Source organism: Ranitomeya imitator, chromosome 2, assembly GCF_032444005.1.
Source record: "Ranitomeya imitator isolate aRanImi1 chromosome 2, aRanImi1.pri, whole genome shotgun sequence".
NCBI classification, from domain to species: Eukaryota; Metazoa; Chordata; class Amphibia; order Anura; family Dendrobatidae; genus Ranitomeya; species Ranitomeya imitator.
Genome location: NC_091283.1, coordinates 157629168 through 157650152, shown reverse-complemented (window position 1 = coordinate 157650152; position 20985 = coordinate 157629168). Strand labels below are relative to the sequence as shown.

At 47.3% G+C, this 20985-nt stretch overlaps 1 protein-coding gene across 1 annotated transcript in view; it reads left to right on the top strand.

The window, feature by feature from the left end:
* Positions 1 to 20985, top strand: part of TSC1 (TSC complex subunit 1) — a 39511-nt gene that overhangs the window by 5535 nt on the left and 12991 nt on the right. Inside the window, exons 2-13 of the mRNA XM_069747590.1 lie at positions 2437 to 2625; positions 2750 to 2853; positions 6165 to 6317; positions 16822 to 16966; positions 18066 to 18220; positions 18356 to 18429; positions 18538 to 18704; positions 18816 to 18922; positions 19147 to 19270; positions 20140 to 20252; positions 20349 to 20409; positions 20519 to 20611. Coding sequence (XP_069603691.1) covers positions 2520 to 2625; positions 2750 to 2853; positions 6165 to 6317; positions 16822 to 16966; positions 18066 to 18220; positions 18356 to 18429; positions 18538 to 18704; positions 18816 to 18922; positions 19147 to 19270; positions 20140 to 20252; positions 20349 to 20409; positions 20519 to 20611 — 1402 coding nt within the window. The 5' untranslated portion in view covers positions 2437 to 2519. The remainder of the gene's footprint in view (positions 1 to 2436; positions 2626 to 2749; positions 2854 to 6164; positions 6318 to 16821; positions 16967 to 18065; positions 18221 to 18355; positions 18430 to 18537; positions 18705 to 18815; positions 18923 to 19146; positions 19271 to 20139; positions 20253 to 20348; positions 20410 to 20518; positions 20612 to 20985) is intronic.

Sequence of the window (20985 nt, the reverse complement as noted above, 5' to 3'; positions counted from 1 at the left end):
ATCTACGGAGTGGTTCAAGCTTGTTTTCAAGATAAATTACTTGTGAATTTATACCACCCAAATTCAACATAGCAAAAAATATGACCATTGGCCAGCATTTGATGTTTCTGCTGACGTTGAAAGTGGAGCACATCTGATCTGCTGTATCCACACCCCCTTTGGTGGCATTGTAAAATGTAATTATCTCCGGTTTTTTTTCTGCCCCAGTCCCAGGATGGATGGCAGCATCATCATGAAGTGTTGATAGAAGAAGTACGATTTTTTTGGCATGTGGTACATAGGAAACTAAAGCCTTTCCATTATGGAATGCAAACATACTGCTGTACTGTTGTCTCTCTTTCACACTTACAAACTGTGGCGGCAATTCCCTTTTGCTTTTTCTTACAGTTCCCACATATGACAGCTTCTGAATTTTCAGATAATCAATTAGATCACAACTTGTAAACCAATTGTCAGCTGTAATATTGCGACCTGATCCAAATAAGGGTTCAGCCAGTCTTTTTACAACATCAATGGGTTTGTTGCTCACACAGTAAGGACCTTCTGGTTGTTTTCCTGCATAAACTTCCAGGTTGTAAGTGTAGGTCTTACTGGCATCAACAAGGGCATACATTTTTATTCCATATTTGTTTGGCTTTGATGGAATATATTGACGAAAGGCACATCTACCACGAAAACCAGGGAGCATTTCGTCAATAGTGAGATTCTCTCCAGGGTAATAACTTTGTTTACAGTTTACAACAAATCTTTGAAATATATCACGAATTGGAGCAAGTCGGTCATGTGTTTTGCGTTCGGTTCGGGTAGTTCTGTCGTCAAACCGAAGGCAACGAATTAGAATCTTGAATCTGTTTATGGACATAACAAGGCTAAATTTTTCAACTCCATCCCCATCTTTACCCCAAAGTTCCTCCAAACTTTGTCTATTTGCCCTATAAGATCCTGCAAGGTACAGTAATCCAAAAAAAGCACGCAGTTCTATTTCATCTGTGGGCTTGATGGTTCTGTTGCAGATGTACTTGTCCTTTATAATGTCTATATATTGGTTGGTATATGTGACAATAGAGTCCAGAATGTCATCTGTAAATATACTGTTCCAGCATTCAACTGCAGTTTTTGCATTACGTGCAGTTCCTATTACTGCAGGAAGGTGAGTAATAATGTTTAAAGGTTCCCTACATTTTTTCTGGAATGGCTTCTTGTTCCATTTAGTATTTTTATCTTTTCCAATATAATATGATCCAACTTCTTCATCCTCACCACTGTCACCATCTTGCTCTGTTTCAGAATCCAGGACACATTCTTCCACCTCATCATGAGAATCAATCTCACTTTCCTCCCCTAAATCCTCATTCAGTGTGAGGTCTCTATCATCTAACAGCATGTTTGTTACTTCCTCAACATCAAGTTGTTTGGATAAATTGTACATTTTCCTCTCCATTTCAGCAGATAATCTGAAGCAAGAGAAGGAATATGTTAGGGAACTACTGTATATGCCGCCTGAGCAGCACACTTTCTTTTATAAAATCTCCCTTATTTCTTTGAAATATCCTCACATTTTGTGCTATACATTCATAAAACAAGCTAAATAAACTATTGTGATGAATAAAAACATAAAATACCAACCTTACTGAATGTGACGTATTCACATACAATGAGCCTGAGAGATCTATGCAGCTATATCCTCTCCCCTGAAGCTCTGAAATCCAACTGTGATATCAGGTTTCACAGACCTTCAAGAGACAGGAGACTACCTGGAGGGAGGGGGTTTCCTCACAATCTGGTGAGGAAGGAGAAATGAAAGTAAAAGAGAAGCGCCTGTCAGATCAGTTGTATGTGACGGAGGGTTAAGGGTGAGCTACTTTAAAGGGCGGTTCCTGACACTGCAAACTTTCCCAGCTCCACAGGATTGGTGATAAGTTGCTGACTGACAGGTGACTTGTGCTGCACAGTTGATGATTGACAGCTATCTTCCCCCATGACACCAGTAGTCCTGCCCTGTCAACAGGAAGAGAAACTGCAGCTCAGTTGACAGGGAGCAGCTGAATTTCTGGCAGCAGTTGCTTCTGGCCACTATATGGCTTTTTTTTTTTTTCCTAATGTCCTGGATATCATTTTTAAGTAGAAGGTTCAAGCACAGACAGGCAGTGTTGTCATGGGTTCTCAGAGACCGAGGAGCGTCCACTCATTTTTCACGGCACTCCTCTATGGCTGACAAAGCCCAAGCTTTTGGGTCGTCCCCCTGTGACTGGGGTCCCTCCAGGCAGCTGTTATTATGGAGGTGGTATTGCCAGGCCTCCCTTTGATGCCCTCATGTTGGGCCATCATGGTGGGCTAATAGCCGGAGAACCCAGTGGTCTCTTCGATAATTCCATATTATCTATGCAGTTGGCTGTCACCTGAGGAACAGCCATTCATCCTGTAATGTCTCTGCAGTTTGGAGGAGGCACAGATGAGGACCCTGCTGTGACCTAGAACCTCCCGTGTCCTAACACCAGCACACCCACCTGGACAGCAGCATGGCCCACCCAATGACCGTGTGGGAGAACCTCAGCCTGCTGGAGTCCACTGATCTGCAGCAACTGGACGACATACACAAGCAGATTCGGGAGCAGCTCAGCTCAGGTACTGGGGAGTACAATCCATAGTGACCCCTTATTGAGATGTCCGGAGCCTGTGTTACTGACCACTGTGTGCTCCGTGTGCCGCCATATAGTGCATGTGACCCTCCTTATCTTGTGTCCTGCAGATCGCTCACCGGTCCTTGTGAACAATCTGGTAGATCATTATCTGGAAAGTAATTCTGAACAAGCGATGCTGATCCTCTCCATGGTACAAGAGCCTCATGACAAGGTGAGGGATGAATCCATTTTGCATGATGTCGCAGCCCTAGATTAGAAAAGTGGGTTGCTTTTTCCAGCTGCACCGCCCATCAGGCACCATGTGGTATTGCATCTCAGCGTATTCATCTAAGTGGAGCCAAACTACAAGACCAGACACAACCTGTGGATAGGTGTGGCACTGCAGAAGAAAGCACAATATATTACTCTTCCCAGACTGCCCCTTTAATTGCCCATGCATAGATATGTCATGCTGACTTAAAGGGGCATTTCATTTTCTTGAAAAAAAAACTCCATTTGAATGTCCATCAGCTCCAATGTTTTTGGCTGAGATGAGAAGTGGCAACTGTGCCTTTTCTGGGCAGCTGCGGGCTGCTATTTTCAGGCTGGGAGGGCCCTATATCAATGGCCCTTCAACAGCTCCCAGCTGTCTGCTTTACCAAGGCTGGTTGTCAAAAAATGGGGTGGTACCCCACGCCGTTTAAAAGAAAAAAAAAACAGCATGGGTACCTCTATTCTTGATAACCAGCCTTGCTGACAGCTGAGGGCCATAACTGCCAGCTGTCCGTTTTGCCTGGCTGGTTTTGAAAATAGAGGGGAACTAAAGCCGGATTTTTTTTTTTATTATTATAGCGCAGGAGCCAGCTGATGAATACTCCCATCGTCCGCTCCTGCTGTCACTGTTATTAGCGGCAGCAGGCGTAGGCTGATGGGGAGTAAGAGTCCTTCAGCTGCCCCTGTTATCAATTGAATATAACTCTCATCATTCTCCCCTGCTCGCGCTGATTGCCGGCAGAGCAGGGGAGACTGAGTGTCAGCAATTACTGTGGGGCTTTTTCCTTGGCGCTGGTGTCACATGGTTCTGTGTGCAAGACATTGTGTCACATGGTGACTGTAAAAAAAAAAACGGACATGTCAGCGTGTTTTACACATGGACCGTGGAAACACACTATGTGCACAGACCCATTCACTTGAATGGGTTTACCGTGTGCCATTGTCTCTGGTACGTGTGAAAACTGTCACCACACGTACCAGAGCCAGGGACGTGTGAAAGAGCCCTTATGTAGTGTTTATCAATGTTAATGGTATTAATCTTAAAGGGAACCTGCCACCCCCAAAATATATATATTTCAAATCACCCTCCTTTCTCCCCATTCAAAAAAGGAAAAAAAATCAAATGTACAGATATTTGGTATCGCTGAGTTCAGAATTGCCCGATCTATCAATAACGAAGAAAAAATTAACCTGATTGCTAAACGGCGCAGTGAGGAAAAAAAGTAAAAACGCCAGAATTACGTTTTTTTGGTCGCCGTGACATTTGATTAAAATGCAGTAACCGGCTATCAAAAGGTCATCTCTGAAACAAAATGGGTTCAATAAAAACATCAGCTCGCCACGCCAGATAATAAGCCCTCACCTAACCCGAGATCACGAAAAATGGAGATGCTACCAGTATCGGAAAATGGTGCAATTTATTTTTTTTTTTTCACCACTTAGATAAAAAAGAACCTAGATATGTTTGGTGTCCATGAACTTGTAATGACCTGGAGAATCATAATGTCAGTTTTAGCATTTAGTGAACCTAGCAAAAAAGCCAAACAAAAAACAAGTGCGGAATTGCACTTTATTTGCAATTTCACCTCACTTGGAATTTTTTTTTCCCGTTTTCTAGTGCACATGGTAAAACCAATGATGTCGTTCAAAAGTACAACTCATCCCGCAAAAAAACAAGCCCTAACATGGCCATATTGACAGAAAAATAAAAAAAAGTTCTGGCTCTTGAGAAGAAAGGGAGCAAAAAAATGAAAACGCAAAACCGATACCTCCAGTGGTTAAGGGGTTAAATGCATGACAAAGTTGCAGATATTGATAAAGTTTCACGTGGAAGATTGAACGCAGAAGGAATTTGTTTGAATGATCCATTACGCAACACTTGACAATAAGGGTACCGTCACACTATACGATTTACCAACGATCACGACCAGCGATACGACCTGGCCGTGATCGTTGGTAAGTCGTAGTGTGGTCGCTGGAGAGCTGTCACACAGACAGCTCTCCAGCGACCAACGATGCCGAGGTCCCCAGGTAACCAGGGTAAACATCGGGTTACTAAAGCGCAGGGCCGCGCTTAGTAACCCGATGTTTACCCTGGTTACCAGCGTAAAAAAAACAAAAACAAACAGTACATAGTTACATTCCGGTGTCTGTCCCTTGCCATCTGCTTCCCGCACTCACTGACTGCCGGCCGTAAAGTGAAAGCACAGCACAGCGCGCTGTGCTCTGCTTTCACTTTACGGCCGGCAGTCAGTGAGTGCGGGAAGCAGACGGCAAGGGACCTGACGGACACCGGAATGTAAGTATGTACTGTTTGTTTTTTTTACATTTACGCTGGTAACCAGGGTAAACATCGGGTTACTAAGCGCGGCCCCGCGCTTAGTAACCCGATGTTTACCCTGGTTACAAGCGAACGCATTGCTAGATCGGTGTCACACACACCGATCTAGCGATGACAGCGGGAGATCCAGCGACGAAAGAATGTTCCAAACGATCTGATACGATGTACGATTCTCAGCAGGATCCCTGATCGCTGCTGCGTGTCAGACACAGCGATATCGTGTAGATATCGCTGGAACGTCACGAATCGTACCGTCATAGCGATCAAAATGGCACTGTGTGACGGTACCCTAAGGGAATCCCTTTGTCTTCCCGCTTGTTAAAACCTTCTAATTCGTGGAGTCAGATAATTTGGGGTTATGCTACAGAGGAGAATAATGTATGTCCTGAGATCAAAATATTTTTACCTCTATCCCCAACTTTGTATGTCATATTTAAGGTGGGCAAGTTGGGTCATTTTCTCTAGAGGGTCTAGCTTCTAAAGCTGATAATGCAAATTTCCACTTAGTTTTTTCCCTGTTTTGTCCTGATACCCCGCAATGTTCAGTTGTTCCCCTTCCATGAAGTTGTGAGCCAAGAAATGGACCAAGGTCTTTTCCGTTTTGCAGGGGAAGGGGTTTCTATTGGCAAGCGTGGCTACTTTTGAAAGGATGGTTTCCCTCTGTTAAACGAGCGGATAGCACCTTTTAAAAGTTTATTCCCAGGTCAGTGCTGTACCTTAATTGATCGAATTGGGCCAGCTGTAGTTCCCTTAACACCCCGGGTGGTCCAGAGCCCTGCTATGCAGGGGGAGAAAGGTAAAGTTGAGTGAATACTACATCAGGGCTGTGTACCCTTTATTATCAGGATCAATAGTGGTCTCAGTTGTCTGATCCACCACAATTTCTAAGTGTTACAGGTTCTTGCAGATTACTGTCTTCTCTTTTGCAGCACTTATTGGATAAGATAAATGAATATTTGGGTAAAGCCGTCACCCGTCTGCCAACCCTGACACTACTGGGCCATGTGATCCGCCGTCAGCCATCTTGGAAGCACAAGTTGTCACAAGCCGCCGTCCTACAGTCCTTATTAAAGTGTCTTAAGGTAAAGTAATATCCATTGATAGGAGGAGTTTAATTAACCCCTGGGTTATTAGTGATACTTGGGTGGGAAAAAGCTTAGCGACCACCACCACTATGGCTGCTACAAGATACATTAATGGCAGATCTGCCGATGTGAACAGATCTGCAGTCTCCAAGACTAGCAATGCTGGGAGATGACCGCCTCAATCATTGGGGGTCCTCACACAACTTTCCTGGACACAGAAATGGTTATTGAGTGTTTCTGGGAGATCAGCTGATCGCAGGAGGTTAGAGGAGCCGACCTACGGTGAGCCGCCACTGCAGGGGAAAGCCAAGCATTACATGGCAGTCGGATCCCCCATAGAAGAGGTTTATGACCCTCTCTGCTTTTTGATCACTCTATGCATAGTAGTTAACGAGTATAAGAAGAGCTTTTTTTCCTCCCGTCCCAGCAATTGTGACTGCCAGGTGCTGGGAGGGGGCAGGAGCTGACGGGTCTTTAGTAGACAGAAGAAAGAAAAAAACAAAAAAAACCTTAAAGGGGTTGTCCACTACTAGAACATTCCCCACTTCTTGATCTAAATGTTTGACCCCGATAAAATAAAGCTTATACTCGTCTCCTGTACCGGCGCTATTCCCATGGTGTCATCATTCGCAGTCCTGGGGCTCGCCGGCGGTTGAGACGTGGTGCCCAATCAGCACTGACGCCACTGTCCCCGCCTTTGTACGAATTGAACATAAAGTCCAGGCTGCAGCTGATCTGACTTCATGTTCAATTCGTACAAAGGTGGGCACAGTGACGCCAGCGCTGACTTTTTTTTTTTTTTTCTTCCCCCTAGGAATATAGTAAAGAAATACATCAATAGCCAAAGTAAATATTGAGATCTTCCTTTTAAGCGATCCAATGGATACTTACATGGACACATAAACAAAAATAAACGTGAAATTGCGCTGTAAACGCCATTCTTACTTATCAGGATGCATAATTCTAATTCCATGTCCCGACTCGTTTTCCCCCACTGATTCTCGGGGGTCATCAGAAGACTAACTCCATCATGGAGCCAAACACGAGAGAAGTACCAGCGATGCGATAGAAGCTAGATTTATTCGGACTCCCATGACAGCACTACGAGAGAGGATCCGCCCTTCAGGAACAGGAAACCTACAGATACAAAAGGGCGGCACCTCTCCCCATGCATTAGTTGGTTTCCTGTTCCTGGAGGGACTGGATCCTACAAGAAGATTGCTAGCAGGGATTCCAGGCCGGCCGGACCGATTCGGGTAGCGAGGGGGTCTCCTACCTCGGCCGATGCGGGGTACCTGAAGCAGACACGGTGGCTCTGGCAGGGCTGCACGACACTGTCTGATCAGTGTGGAGCGGTCGCCAGGGGGTGTCCTGTCTCCGGAAGCCGGCGCGTGGTATGTATAAAGGTCCTCCTCCCTTGAGGCTCTGGGGGGTCGGTGGCATTGTGGGGGCGCCCTCGGAGTCTCCCGGCATGGTCTCGGCGTCCCACGCTGTTCACAGCGCTGATAGGAAGCGCTGTGGACTAGGGTTGACGGCGGAGCCGGCGGTGACTTCCGGGTCGCGGAGCTTCTGCGCATGCGCAGGGGCTCCAAGATGGCGGCGCCCACCGGTAAATGTGCGCCGATCACCCTCAGGTGTCGGCTGATCCCCTGCAGCTGCGGGGGGGGGGGGAGGGTGGAAAGTGGCTACAAGCGCGGCATAATTACGCTGGCCGAAGGAGGGGCTATATATCGGCTCCAGGTGCGCGATCCTTGCTCCTGGTCTCCAAACTGAAGATGGAGTCTGATCAGGATCAGCAGCCTCTGCTGCTTGATGAAGTGCCTCAGAAATCCATGGAGAAGGATCGTGAGAAAAAGCGATGGGTCTGGCCGCAGAAGCTCCTCCAGACAGGGGTCTGGAGCGTCAGCCAGAAAAGATCCCCCTCGTACTTCGGTATCTTCTGGGTGTGAGCAGCCACTGGTAAGTGACCTTCGAGAAAGTTCACTTAGTGACTAGTGTCCCCTCATATGTTTTGTGCAGGGAAGGAAAAGCGTCAGTAAGGCGAAGCATAGGGAGTGTGCCATCTGCGGGGTCCCCTTGCCTGACTCACACCCTAAAAAACTGTGACCCCTGTATCCAGCAGACGGTGAGGTCCTGGAAGGAGGGGAGGGGGTATAGCATGTAGATCTTACATTCTAGTCTACCTTACTTATCCCCTTAGGTAGCAGAAGAGTCCTCTTCTATTGCGGCCAGTCTAAAGGAAATGGTTAGAATGGAGGTCAAGCAGTCCATTAAGAACCTTTCACAGACAGGAGGCTCTAAGCAAAAAAACTCAGTGGGCATCTGATTCGTCTGTGGATAAGGACAGGAGCGAGGAATCGGACGATTCAGCAGCTTCATCCTCCTCTTCGGAAGAAGACGCTGCTCGGTTTTGCCTACCCATAGAGAGGATAGACAAATTGATAAAGGCGGTCAGAGGCACAATGGGTATAACAGAACCCAAGCCTCAACTATCTAAAGAACAAATGATGTTCAGCGGGTTAGAACAGAAAAAGCGCAGAGTCCTTCCTTTGAATGAGAAAATACAGGAACTTATCAACAGGCCTTACCACCTGCGCAGAAACGTCGGTACCCTTTTGATGACCCAGCAGTGGGTAGCTGGGAGAAGGCCCCAAAGCTGGATGCAGCAATTGCCAAGGTAGCGAAGCGATCCTCTCTCCCGTTTGAGGATATGGGGACGCTTAAAGACCCCCCTGGATAGGAAAGTGGATACCTTCCTAAAGGGGACCTGGGAAATGGCAGCCGGCTCCTTAAGACCTGCGGTGGCGTCAACGTGCACGGCAAGGTCAATGATGGTCTGGCTGGACCAGTTGGAGACCCAATTAAAACAGGGGGCCTCTAGAGATTCCATACTCTCAGCCAGGGCCGTATTTAGAGTTTCTGCTGCCCTAGGCACTTTTAGTGCTGCCTCCCCCTTTGGTGAGTATGACACTATCGGCAGTGACTTTGGCAAAAATCGCTGATGTGAAAGTCGCCTTTTGCAGCAGATCCGACAGTTTTTCCGCATCTGCCGCGTAATGGATCACTTAGGGCAACACTGCGTTCGGCCTCATTCATTCCCTATGGGACTTACAGACATGTGCGGCTCTTGCGGTTTTGCCGCCATCCGGCAAATGCGGTACTTGCAGCAATGAGAAAAAACACTACTAGCAGTGTTTTATGTATCATCGTAAGTGCAAAACCGCAATTGCCGCACATGTTCGCAAGTAGCCATCATTACCTGTCCCTGCACCTTGCTAGCTCATCCCTATCCAACCCTCCCTGACCTATAACTACACTATAAAGCTTCAGAAAAGCAATTTATTAACTGCCATATTCCTATGATAATGAGGGCTCTAGGCTACGGCGTAGACTGGGACGGGCAGTCTCCGGGTCTCCATCCTCTCTGTGCACACCCTCAGTCCCTGCCTCACTGCCTGTGCACAGACCTCCCTCCACCGCACCCGGTAATCACCGCTCGCAGTAGCATACCAGCAGAGGTGTATCTAGGGTTTCTGGCACCCGGGGAAAGAATTCATTTTGGTGCCCCCCCTCCGCCAAGGACATATGTGATTTGCACACTCAGTCATGTGCCCACGAGCTCCTCTCCCTAATGCTCTCAATGTTCAGTGAAAAACTAAGAGAAGCAGAAGAGAAGCTCGATGTCACAGGACCATAAGAGTATGTGTCCACGTTCAGGATTGCATCAGGATTTGGTCAGGATTTTTCATCAGTATTTGTAGCCAAAACCAGGAGTGGAACAATTAGAGGAAAACTATAATAGAACCATATGCTCCACTTCTGTATTTATCACCCACTCCTGGTTTTGGCTACAAATACTGATGTAAAATACTGACCAAATCCTGATGCAATCCTGAACGTGGACACACACCCTAAGTCTGAAAAATCGCATATGAGTGACGTGTCCATGTGACGACTACTGGAACTTGCAGAGCTGAATCCTGACATCGCAGCTTCTGAATTCTCACAACGCATGCACTGCACTTTTAGGATTCTCCCTTGCCGGTGGACGGTCATGTCAGCACAAGTATGTGATTTGTAGACTTCTGACCACATTCTGACTAGATGTGCCCGGCCTCGCTCAGTTCATTTTCATTGACGGAGGTCACGCATGTCTAGTCAGCACGTGATCGCATTAATGTAAATCCCCAGCATGAGAGAATCCTGACAGCGTGCAGTGTGCACTGTGAGAATTCAGAAGTCTGCAGTCACAAAGAATGACTGCAGACTCATCACAAGCCTGGACATCCCCTTTAAAAGGGACTCTGTCACCTGAATTTGGAGGGAACAATTTTCAGCCATAGGGGCGGGGCTTTCGGGTGTTTGATTCACCCTTTCCTTACCCGCTGGCTGCATGCTGGCTGCAATATTGGATTGAAGCTCATTCTCTGTCCTCCATAGTACACGCCTGCGCAAGGCAAGATTGCAGATTGTGCAGGTACAGTATGTACTACGGAGGACAGAGAATGAGCTTCAATCCAATATTGCAGCCAGCATGCAGCCAGCGGGTATGGAAAGGGTGAATCAAACACCCGAAAACCCCACCCCTATGGCTGAAAATTGTTCCCTCCAAATTCAGGTGACAGTGTCCCTTTAAATCTCCTAACATATATAAAAACATGAGAGTTAGCATCACAAATAACATTTACATCCAGGTACCTGATAGATGACGTCGCCTCTGGAGCCGTTCTCCTTTTCTTCATCTTGTCCAGATCCCATGATGAGTTTTCTCATCCACAGCCGTCTCTGCAGACTTCCATCTTCGCCGCTCTTTTGCAGAAAGTCTCCACATGACGCCCTTAAAGATACAAGTGTCATTATAATGCTCCTAAATAAAAAATTGCCCCTCACTATATTGTCTGCACAAAGTATGACCCCCACACTGTCCCTCTTATGGTACATGCTCTTCACACTGTCCTCTCCTTTCTATACCAGTCCCCTCTTCACACTGTCCTCTCACACTGTGTCCCCCTTATAGGGCCCAGTATTTATACTCCATATTTATACTCCATCCTCCCACACTGCGTTCATGCCTCCCCCATCCTCCCACCCTGCGTTCATGGCTCCCCCATCCTTCTCCCCTGCAAGCATGGCTCCCCCATCCTCCCACTCTGCGTTCATGGCTCCCCATCCTTCTCCCCTGCGTTCATGGCTCCCCCATCCTTCTCCCCTGCGTTCATGGCTCCCCCATCCTCCCACTCTGCGTTCATGGCTCCCCCATCCTCCCACTCTGCGTTCATGGCTCCCCCATCCTCCCACTCTGCGTTCATGGCTCCCCATCCTTCTCCCCTGCGTTCATGGCTCCCCATCCTTCTCCCCTGTATGCACGGCTCCCCATCCTTCTCCCCTGTATGCACGGCTCCCCATCCTTCTCCCCTGTATGCACGGCTCCCCATCCTTCTCCCCTGTGTGCACGGCTCCCCATCCTTCTCCCCTGTGTGCACGGCTCCCCATCCTTCTCCCCTGTGTGCACGGCTCCCCATCCTTCTCCCCTGTGTACATGGCTCCCCATCCTTCTCCCCTGTGTGCACGGCTCCCCATCCTTCTCCCCTGTGTGCACGGCTCCCCAACCTTCTCCCCTGTGTGCACGGCTCCCCATCCTTCTCCCCTGTGTACATGGCTCCCCATCCTTCTCCCCTGTGTGCACGGCTCCCCATCCTTCTCCCCTGTATGCACGACTCCCCATCCTCCCCTGTATGCACGGCTCCCCATCCTTCTCCCCTGTATGCACGGCTCCCCATCCTTCTCCCCTGTATGCACGGCTCCCCATCCTTCTCCCCTGTGTGCACGGCTCCCCATCATTCTCCCCTGTGTGCACGACTCCCCATCCTTCTCCCCTGTATGCACGGCTCCCCATCCTTCTCCCCTGTATGCATGGCTCCCCATCCTCCTCCCCTGTGTGCACGGCACCCCACTTTTTTCCCTGTCATACTTACCTCTCACCGGCGCGCAGCACAGAACTTCCTGGCATCTCAGCGTCTTCCTTCCTGTCTTCAGCGGTCACATGGTAGCGCTAATTAAGGGTGGTGAATATGCGCATATTCATCACCCTTAATGATCGGTACCATGTGACCGCTGAAGACAGGACGGCGCTGAGACGCAGTTGCAGCCACCGCTGGAGGAAGGTGAGTATTACGTCTTCAGGGAGGGAGGAGGGGGGGGCGGGAAGGGGGGAGGGAGGAGGGGGGGCGGAAACTTGACCCCGGAGTTTTATAAAAATAAAAAAAAAAAAAAAGGAAAAAACCTAGCTCAAGGGCGCCCCCCCGCATCCCGCCGCCCTAGGCACGTGCCCTCAAGTGCCTAGTGGCAAATACGGCCCTGCTCTCAGCGATACCAATAATCCAGGAGGGGGCGGCTTTTTTATCGGGCGCCTCTATTGACTGTTAAGTTGGCAGCTAGGGCAGCAGGACTTGCTAATGCTGCAAGGAGAGCCCTATGGTTGAAATGCTGGCCAGGGGATATGCAGGCGAAAGCAAAGCTCTGCGCTATCTCTTGTAAAGGCGAGTATCTATTTGGGCCTACCCTGGATGAGCTCCTGGAGAAGGCAGGGGATGATAAGAAAAAGTTTCCCAATCTTTTCACTCCATATCGCCGTCCCTTCAACAAAAGAAGGTTCAATCGGGGAGGAAGGCGCACCTTCTCACCGGGTAGGGATCGTTCCAGATGGGATGATAAGCGAAAAAGAGGCACAGGTCTCATGTTTCGCCGTAACCCGACGGAAAACAAAAAAACAAGACCAATGACTGGCAATCCCGGTGGGAGGGAGACTGTTGCATTTCTCGGCAGAGTGGTGAAAAATCACAAACAGTGTTTGGATAAAAGACACTGTTTCCCATGGTCTCAGACTTGAGTTTGTCCATACCCCACGGGACAAATTCCAGTTAACACCCTGGCGCTCATCTCCCACTGAACAATTTGCCTTAGAAGAGGAAGTGAGGACTCTTTGCTCCAAAAATGTTTTGATTGAAGTGCCGTATTCTCAGGCAGGGAAAGGGTTCTTCTCTCCCCTTTTCCTAATTCAAAAGCCGGATATGTCTTACAGGACCATTATAAACCTTAAGGGTCTCAATAAGTTTTTGGTGAAACATACCTTCAAAATGGAGTCCATCAATTCGACAATAAAAATGCTTTTCAACAATTTTTATGGTAGTACTGGATTTGAAAGATGCCTACTATCATGTACCCATTCACGCTGATTTCCAACGATACCTAAGGGTAGCAGTACTAATGGGGGGTAGGATTCAACATTTTCAGTTCAGGGCACTCCCCTTCGGGATAACTTCTGCTCCTAGAGTGTTCACTAAAATAATCGCTGAAGTCATGGCACATTTAAGAGAATCAAATGTCCTTATAATTCCCTACTTGGATGATTTCCTCATTGTAGGGAACTCGGTAGATCACTGTCTGTCACAATGGGAGGTTACTAAAGCCAAGCTAGAACACCTGGGTTGGATCATAAACTTGGAAAAATCAAAGTTACAGCCCCTAAATATTCAAAAGTTCCTGGGTCTAATGTTGGATTCAGTGACACAACAGTGTCTCCTCCCTATAGAAAAAATAGATCTAATTCAAATTTATGTGTTAAAAACAATCAATACACCTTCCATGACACTTAGGCAAGCAATGTCTCTACTTGGGTCACTCACATCTTGCATTCCAGCAGTTAAGTGGGCTTAGTTCCACACCAGATCCCTACAGAGAGAAGTCTTGTTCCATGACAGAGCCTTGGGAGGCGCGTTAAATGGGAAAATAACGTTAGGGCCAACCACGCTAGATTCCCTTAGGTGGTGGTCAGATAAAAAATTTATCAGCGGGGGTTCCCTGGATAGTAAATGTGTCCCAGGTGATAACCACAGATGCCAGCTCTTCAGGGTGGGGAGCCTACATGGGGGACATGGTGGTCCAGGGACAATGGGAACCCTTCACAACATTCTCATCCAACCAAAGGGAGTTGTTGGCGGTTGAATTGGCTGTTAAAAAATTCCTCATATATCTGCAGGGCCAGCACGTCAGAATTCTGTCGGACAACAGAGTTGCAGTCGCTTACATAAACCGGCAAGGGGGAACTCGTTCCGAGACATTGATGCAAATCACGGATCGATTGTTCCAGGTGGCAGAGCACAATTTTCTATCTTTGACGGCTCTCCACATCAAAGGAAAGGAAAATGTGGCAGCAGATTTCCTCAGCCGAAACGTGTTAAGACAAGGAGTGGTCTCTCAATGAAGAAATTTTCAATCTGATCGTCTGCAGATGGGGTCAACCAGTGGTAGACCTGTTCGCCACCAGAAACAGAAAAGTAAAACTTTTTTGCTCGCTAAATCCCAGGGAGAATCCCTTGGCGGTGGACGCGTTTCTGATTAAAATGGGATTTTCCACTGGCCTATGCTTTCCCACCACTGAACCGGATACCTCTAGTGGTGAGGAAAATCAGGGAGGATCGAGCGAAAGTCATCCTTATCGCCCCCTTTTGGCCCAGAAGAACCTGGTTTGCCTGGCTCAAGACAATGTCTGTATCAGTTCCCTGGGTGCTACCAGAGATCCCGAACCTGCTTTCTCAGGGACCAATCTCCCATCCACAAGTGGCAGCGCTCCATTTAACGGCGTGGAGTTTGAACGGTCACTATTAGTGGGGAAAGGCTTCTCTCCAAATTTAGTCGAGACGCTCCTAAAGAGTAGACAGCAAATAACTACAAAAATCTACTCTAGAACTTGAAGGAAGTTCTTGTCTTGTTCAAGATTTGACATCCGAGACGGGGTACCAATACAACAAATCTTAGAGTTCCTACAGAGGGGTTTCGAGTTAAAACTCTACTAGTACCCTTAGAGTACAGGTCTCAGCTCTGGGTGCCCTGTTTTCATGCAATATAGCTAACAATTATTGGATAGCGAGGTTTATGAAGGCAGTTAGTAGATCTAGACCGGTATATAAGGATAGAACAGTTCCATGGGATTTAAATTTAGTTCTGTCCTCTCTAACAAAACCCCCCTTTGAACCTCTGCAAGAGGCCTCGATCAAAATGTTGACACTTAAGACAGCCTTCCTGATTGCCATAACCTCAGCTCGCAGGATAGGGGATATCCAGGCGCTTTCCAGAGCTCCTCCATACACTGATAAGATTTCTGACAGAGTAGTCCTTAGACCAGACCCGGCATATCTGCCGAAGGTAGCGACACGTTTCCATAGATCACAGGAGATAGTTTTGCCATCCTTTATTCCTAATCCCTCTAATCCTAAAGAGCAGGAGCTTCATACGTTAGACGTTAGGAGATCTCTCCTTCAGTATATCTCAGCTACTGATAATTGGAAGAAAGATGGAGCACTGTTTCTTTCCTTCCAAGGTCCAAGGAAAGGATTTAGAGTGTCAAAATATTCACTAGCCAAATGGATTAGGGAAACTATCTCTCTAGCTTATACAGCAGGCGGAGGGCCAGCTCCGCAGAATCTAAAGGCACATTCCACCCGGGCCATGGCGTCATCCTGGGCAGAGAGATCTGGAGTGTCAGTGGAGCAAATATGTAAGGCGGCCACTTGGTCATCTCCTTCCACTTTCTTTAAACACTATCGGTTGGATTTGGGGTCCTCCTCTGATCTCTCCTTTGGGTTAAGGGTGCTACAGACTATAGTCCCTCCCTAAGGTAGCTTACATCTCTGTAAATCTCTCGTAGTGCTGTCATGGGAGTCCGAATAAAGCATTAAGCTACTTACTGGTAGCGGCATTTTTCGGAGGCCCATGACAGCACCCTTAGTTCCCTCCCTATTCACGTGGGGGTAGCACTTCCTATAGTGTATATAATGATAGATCTCACGAGTGGTATCTAGTTCGATACAATGGATTGTTTTGTATATAAACTGTATATAATGTATATTTGTGTACCACTAACCGCGGTAGTCCTCTCAAGCTCTGAAATACAACTGATGCATGGGGAGAGGTGCCGCCCTTTTGTATCTGTAGGTTTCCTGTTCCTGAAGGGCGGATCCTCTCTCGTAGTGCTGTCATGGGCCTCCGAAAAATGCCGCTACCAGTAAGTAGCTTAATGCTTTTGCATCGCTAGTAGGTAGGGACAACCTAGGGATGCTTAGGGTAAATGAACAAATTGTCCTGATCTTTGTGGTCCTTACTTTTTTTTTTTTTCGTCCCGCCTGACGGGCACCCCTCAAGTAGTAGACTTGGTGTCCTTTTGGCTCTTAAAGTATATTTAATAAGTTATTTTTAAAGGTGTTTTTGTGTTGTAGGTAAATCTAATTGTACCCTTTCTCCCTATATATTTCTTTCTAGTTGACCTTTAGTAGACCCAGATCAGCCCAAGATGATGACTATATCCTGTAACTGCAGCTGCCAGCCCTGTCTTGAACTTGATCGGTTCTGGTGTCTGCCCAGGCTGTAGGCAGCAGTGACCCCATTATGCTGCTGGGAGTTCGTGGTGATCCCTGTGCTAACAACAACTCGTTGTGTTTTACAGACGGACACAGATGTCGTCATTCTCACCACCGCTGTCCTAGTGTTAATCACAGTGCTGCCAATGATCCCGCAGTCTGGGAAACAGTATCTGCATGAGTTCTTTGACATTTTTGGCCGCCTGTCAGCCTGGTGCTTGAAGAACCCAGGTGAGGAGTGTAAAGACGCTTTCTTCTTTCCCCAGGTTGCCACTGTGTATACACTAGGGTACATCTTTGTTCTCCAGGTTTTAACATGCCCAGCACGAAGGATGCATTCTGGTGCTATATGTACACTGGGGTTTGGCATCTGACAAACAATTGGTATCCGTAGCTTTGGCTCCTGTAGTAAATGAGTGAACAGCAGAAGGATGTGCCATTTGTGTCCTGTGTGTGGCCAGTGGCAGACTGCGGGATGCCGGCCCTTCTGCTGTGAAAGCATATCAGCATGAGCAACAAGTGGCCTGTAACAAGGCATGAGGGGGAACGTTGGTCCCCTGCTAATTCTTAGTAAAAACTTGCCCACCTATCCTTGCGAGGGTGGTCCACAACTTGGACAACCTCTTCTTACATTCTATATTCCCCCATGTAAAAAAAGAAAAATGCATTCTTGCCTCCCATCCCGGCGCTGTTTAAGAAATATTGGTGTTGTATGCCAGGACCTCGTGTGACACTGTCACTGAGTGTCAACCTGCAGTCTGAGCAGCTATTGATGGGCTGCAGCCTTCACACAATTTCCTTCAAGAAGTGCACAATCTGCTGCCAATCAGTGGCCACTTATGTGCTGAAGCGTTCATGGGAACACCGCCAGACATGGCACAGAAATTCCTGGAATGGTGCCGGTCCACCAGGTGAGTTTATTTGGGTCTTTTTGTTAATTTTAGATGAAGGACATCATTTAAGAAATGGGTTATCATGTAGTGAACAATCCCTTTTTAATGGGACAGTTGGTGCGTAGCATTAGAAATGCTAATGGATATTGTATCTATAGGGTGCAGTCTGGTGTGTGTAGTGCGCCACACCAGCTTGCAACTAGTTAGTGACTCCCATCTTATAAGGAGGGCCACGTGGAACACGAAGCATTAACACCACCTAGTCCCCCTGCACCGCCAGGCCAGGCAGTATCCTGCAAAATACTAAAATGAGCTAGTTTCTATTTTGGTCAAAATACAATATTGGTTACATGCTGTTCTGGGCTGGACCTCCAGCTTGGATTTCCAGGGACATACATGTCGATTAATGACACATCTGCTATTTCTGCTCATGCCAGGTCATGTAGCGGAGACTTGCCTCGTCCATCTACATGCCAGCGTGTATGCACTCTTCCACCGCCTCTACGGGATGTATCCATGTAATTTTGTGTCCTTCCTGCGCTCACATTACAGTATGAAGGAGAACCTCGAGACGTTCGAAGAGATAGTGAAGGTAAAAGGTGCACGATGTGGATTACAGCCTTTTAGAGTTAGTAATGGTTGGTAAAACGACCTCAATTTCTCCCTGCACGTAGCGGCTCTGATTTCTTCATGCCATTTTGTTTAATGTATGTCTGTTTCTCCTCAGCCGATGATGGAACATGTGCGAATTCATCCAGAGCTGGTCACAGGCTCCAAAGACCATGAATTGGACCCTGGCAGGTACACAGCACTCACTGACCTCTTAAAATCTCCCTCGATGCCATGTCACCTGGGCCTTTGTCCAGCGCATTAACTATTCCTTCCATTTTACTTGCTTTTGTTTTGCAGGTGGAAAAGATTGGAAACTCACGACATAGTTGTTGAATGTGCCAAAATTTCTCTGGACCCTAACGAAGCTTCCTATGAAGAAGGATATTCTCCCCTTTCTGCGCGGCTTCGATATAGGCAACATGACAGAGTCTCCAGCCCCCACCCTGACACCTGCAGTAACCTTGGTGGGTAACTGGTATACGTTCAGTAAGGTGGGGCGGCGTGGACACCTCCAAGCTGTGGGCAGTGTAACTGCTATATTGTGACTGATTTATGCTAAATCTCCTCCTGGCTAGGAAGCAACTCCTCCACACCCTTTTCCACTCCTCGGCTTTGCACACAGGAGCCCTTAATGCAGCACATTGGAACCCAGGCTTTCCGCCTGCCAGCAGAGATGGCACAGGTAGGTTATACCAGGCAAACCATGATGTTGTCGGAGTACAGGTAGGATCACTGTTCTTTGATCAAATTATCTTGTAGTTCGATCTTGCCTTTCCAGGTTTTGGGGTTTGTTTTGTTTATTGTACTTCCCCCCCCCCCCATGTCATAAACAATTACAGTATTGCACGATGCTATTGCTTACGTCCACATTCAATAGTTTTATATATTATGTTTCTTTTTTTCTAGGACTCTTTATGGAGCCCTTCCACCCTGTGTGGGATGACTACTCCCCCCAGCTCTCCAGTCAGTGCGCAGCCAGACGTCTCTCTATTTGCTTCCCGTCCTCCTGGCAAAGCCGTGAGCACACAGAGTAAGTGATGGACACGTCCTAGGCATTGTAGTGTCTGGTGGTTTTTCAGGATGAAGACCTCTTGACCCAGTGAATATCCTCCTCGGCCAATTGCTTTGTCTCCTAGATTCGTTCACCTATTAGCTTACCCCTTAGCGACTTACACCAAACACTTGGGGCAGATTTGCACTCTGAGGTGTGAAGGCTGGCAATTGTCTGGATAGGACTGCATTACACAGCATGATCAGAGCTGGCTCAGATGGAGATGGTTTAACCTTTTAAATGCCTCTGTAAAGCATAATGTCAGTATTTGGATGGTAACAAATATGGCAGCTGTCCTGACAGCAATAGCCCTATTTGCAATGCGATCATGGCTTCCGGGAACCTTGTCAGCCGTGTTAGTCCACCTCAGAGGAACAGCCTATGGTGGTATTTCATAGGTCATCAATTATATGATAAACTGCTGTAGTTTAATATTTCATTAAACCAAGTGACAGCAGGTTCAGTTCCTTAAAGGGATTAATGAAAAATGTTGAAAAAAAAAAAAAATATATAAGGCATCTAGTTCAGTTGAGAATGAGTGGCATGGTGGTCCAGATTCTGTACTGCTGCGCCGAACTTACCAGGATAAGTGCCCCATTCAGCCTAGTGCTGCAGAGGACGGACCTCCACAGATCAATAAGTTATTCCCACCAGTCGGATATTAGCCAGGCCTTCCCAGATCTTATCGATAGTGTGGTTGGGCAACCAGGAACCATAAATCATTACTAGGAAGGATTCCCTCTACCAGACTTGGAGTTCTGTGTTTGGGCTGATGCTTTTCTGGACTATCAGATACCGGAGAAATGTTGGATAAATTAATTTGTACTTTGCTATGGTCACTTTTGTAGGCGGTAAAGGAACCCCTATGGGTACACCAGCAACCTCCCCTCCACCCAGTCTCCGCTCTGATGACCCCATGCAGGCCATGAATGTCTCATACACCATATTGACCCCCAGAAAGGCAAGTTGTATAAAGACAGGCCTTGATGTGTTCTCTGCCTCCCATATATATATAATTTTTTTTTATTTTTTTTTTATTTTTTTTACCCCCTAACAGAACGAATCGCCCAGTCAGGAGAAGCTCAAGCAACAGATCGGCATGGGAGAAATGGGCTCCGGTAAGGTGCTGGAGGGAGCATGTGTTAGGGGGTTACCCTGACTTTGTGCACTTGAGGGTGCTATGGTCTTGTTTCTAAGCTGCAATATTATTTTTTTATTTATATATAGATAAAACGTCCAAAGTTCAGAAGTTTGTGTCACTGAGCGACCTCCCTGAGGTGATAGAAGAGTTTACAGCAGACCAGAGTAACGCAGAGGAAGGTGAGTACGTGTGGTTAGAGCTGCTTGGTGACCTGGAGATTAAATTATACTATATATAGCGCTAACATTTACCCGCAGCACTTTCCAACTAAGCAGGGACATGAACAGACAAAAACAATACAATATAGCACATTTCACCAGTTGCTGAAGGAGTGAGTGCCCTGCTCATGAGCTTATAATATATAAAGAGTAAAGAGGTTGTGCCAGATTCTGAAGTTACCTCCTATCCAGAGGAGAAGGGATAAGCTGCTGATCTCTGGGACTTCCACCAATCCTGAGAGCCCCGTCAGATTGAATCTCAAAGGTGTCCTACATTCTCGCTGGGATCACTGGAGGTGTGCATGCTCGGCCTTTACTCAATTCAGCCGGGGTGC